Source organism: Hippoglossus stenolepis, chromosome 24 (assembly GCF_022539355.2).
Source record: "Hippoglossus stenolepis isolate QCI-W04-F060 chromosome 24, HSTE1.2, whole genome shotgun sequence".
In the NCBI taxonomy this organism is placed as follows: domain Eukaryota; kingdom Metazoa; phylum Chordata; class Actinopteri; order Pleuronectiformes; family Pleuronectidae; genus Hippoglossus; species Hippoglossus stenolepis.
In genome coordinates this window covers 3146780-3149684 of record NC_061506.1, presented here as the reverse complement: position 1 = coordinate 3149684, position 2905 = coordinate 3146780, and the positions used below count along the sequence as shown (strand labels likewise).

The following is a 2905-nucleotide window of genomic DNA, read 5'->3' as shown; positions in this document are numbered from 1 at the left end:
CTCTTGGTTATGTCTTTTAACGACGCGTCTCATTTGGGCCTCAGGCTTTATTTTCTTAAAGTATTTAATAAATTTCTGGAAATATAGATAAGATGCTTTAATAATTTTATCACCAGTAAGAGGCCAGACTCCTTTTTATGGCTGCTCGCCGGCGCCACCCAGTGGCTGCAGGCATGTTTTCATGAGAGCAGATCCTCCGTCAGTGTGACTTTACTGCCCCCGTGTGGTCATATGAGGACACAACAGGCTGTAGAGTTTAAATCACTGGTTATTCCAGTAGGGGGCAGTGTTGACGTGCGCCTCCAGCTGAACTGTGCGGTTTGTTGTTGTATAACCATCAAATAGGCTCTTTAGTGCTGCCCACATACTTTCTGCGCCTTGTTTCCATACAACCGAACCAGTGATTTCACCTTAAACGGGAGATGCATCTGACAGTGGAAACTCTTCTGTGCAGAGACACTGCTCCAGATGGGAAATGTCCCCAAGTGCTGTTCACCACATCACGAAGCGCGTCACAGCCACATTTCAGAAACGATACAGTCTTGTTGTGTAGAAAAGCACTGATTTCGCTGTGTGTTTGGTCTCCTCATGTGATGGGGGGGGGGTTGGTTTCCAGTGCGCTCCCACGGTGCGTTATTACAGGGGAGGATGGGGGCGTGCCAGTTGCGCAAGGGAGCTCCGCGGACGGGACAGGGCGAAGCAGGCTCTGGATGTTCCTCTCCGGCTGCTGTGGATCTGGGAAGCAATCGTCCGGTGTCTCATGAAAACAGAGCTGATATAAGGGTTGAAGAACAAGCGCCATGGCCGGATGAAGCGGCCCCTGTGCGCATTTTACGCACGCCGGACATCCCCCGGAGTGCAGGACTCCTCGCTGTCGCAGCGCCGCGGTCTCGTCCTCTGGACCTCCGATGACAGGTGCTCGGTGCCATGGCTTCTTCTGCTGCACCCGAGGCGAGGAAGTTCACACGGGGGCTCAACAAGCCGGGCACCGCCGCCGGGCTGAGGCAGAGCGTCTCCGAGGCCGTCAGGACCTCAGTGCTGGTGGTGAGAGCTCATGTACTACTACTTCAGGTTAGATGGAGACTCTCCTTACTTTGGTGTGGAGGTGAACGGCTGCCTGTAGATTTGGCACCGAATTCAAGGGCTTGCTCAAGGGCAGTGCCAGGGGCCTCTCATTTATGACATATTGCACTGCTGTGTCTCTGCAGGGTGTCTGTTGTTACAACTTTCTCAAAGGGGTTGCCAGGTAACTGTAACACACACCAGCAACTCTGAAGGGATGAGAAAGAGCACACACACACACACACACACACACACACACATACACACATGGACACACACTTCTGTAGTCCATCCTGTCATCTGAGCCCCCGAGGTGGGCCCTGCAACCAGATAGGTTTGACAGAAACAGCTGATCAGCGATGACAAAGGTGAAAATGGTCTGAAGCTGCTGCCTCGGACGTCCCTGAATGTTTCCTGTTCTACTGTCTCTTGTTTGTGAGACTTGTCCAAACACTGAGAGGACTAACTGTGTGTGGCTGTGTCTCGTGCGTAATGTGACTAATGTGCCATTTTTCTGCAGCTAATGGTTTTTTATCTGATAATCATGGCTGCTCTCCTTCTCCCCGTGGTCCCACTGATCTTGTAATAAAGTCACACTCAGTCCAAGTGAGACTTGAGGACTGAGGCATGTCTATTTTTATACCACAAAGATGCATTTGATCCATTTAATAGATTTTTCCAACTGTAAATGTCGAGTTGTTATATCTGCTCCCTGTGACCTCCAGCGGCTTAAAAGCTGTTTAAAACCAAATTGATATTTGACTAAGATTTCCTCAACAGCTTTTCACTCTTATTTTCCATGCAGAGCCACAGAACACACGATTAATCTGTTTGACTCATCATTTTGACTAAACTCACTCATATGTGTCTTTTAACTGATTTAGTTTGAGCTGAATTAGCAGAAATTGGATCTAACGTTTTGTATGAAGTAGTACTTCTTTATAAGTAAATTGAGGTGTGCCCTCAGGGTTGGACTTTCTATTGGTTGTATTTACTTCTTAGATTTGAACAGCATCCTTCATCCTTTATTCTTTTTTATTTTTGCAATCTGATCAAAAACTTTAGCTGAATAAACAACTTATTTTAACCATTTACATCTGGGTTTTTTTCATCTCCCATGACGTGCTAATGGTTGTAACACCTCTTAAATTATATATTTAGCATTATTGGGCCTATGCACCTGTTATGGTGCCTCTGGGAGAAGCTTCCTCTATTTCTGACTGTAGTTCTCGTGCAGCTGTTTCCTCAGAATTCATGAAGCGTGTTGGTGTTGCATTGATGGATTTTAGGTCCAAACCAAAGACAGAAATGAGAAAACAAGAAGCACGGGTGGTGATGATCCTCTAACCTGATATACACGGACCACAATCCATTATTTAGTCTTGATAATCACCTCCACACTTGGCCATTATGCCATAGTAGCGCATTAATTCTGTCTTAGTCCACTGTGGCATAATGAATGTCAGATCAGATCTCTGCCCTGTGTTTAATAATGGATGAGATGATGGTAGGCGTCCTGGCTATTTTTAAATGTGCCCTCTTCTCCTCTCAAACCTGGTGTCACACTAAGGACCCAGGGGGCCATCAATTATGAATAACCCCGCATATGTGATAAATCAACCGGAGTCAAGGCCGAGGCCGGCTCACGGTCCAGGCTGGATGTTCACACGCCCACTGGAGCTACTGCAGGCCGGGCTGGCTCTCAGCTTTACCTTAGTAAACAAAGTGGAAGCCAAGCGGTGGAGCAGTAAAGACGGCTCCTGCAGTTTTAATAATCACTTCCAACTGTGGGAAATTGCTTGCTTTGAGTTTTCTTACCTCTCTCCACGTCTTGCTCCTTTTC

General features: G+C 47.2%; 1 protein-coding gene across 4 annotated transcripts in view; it reads left to right on the top strand.

Annotated features, from left to right (window-relative positions):
• The first annotated feature begins 662 nt into the window (after positions 1 to 662).
• Positions 663 to 2905, top strand: part of dock9b (dedicator of cytokinesis 9b) — a 38964-nt gene continuing 36721 nt past the window's right edge. For 3 of the 4 annotated variants that reach the window (XM_035149842.2, XM_035149839.2, XM_035149833.2), the window contains exon 1: positions 663 to 1044. In XM_035149842.2, coding sequence (XP_035005733.2) covers positions 928 to 1044 — 117 coding nt within the window. In that variant the 5' untranslated portion in view covers positions 663 to 927. Of the gene's footprint in view, positions 1072 to 2905 lie in introns of all 4 variants that reach the window. The other variant, XM_035149832.2, reaches the window with a different exon arrangement.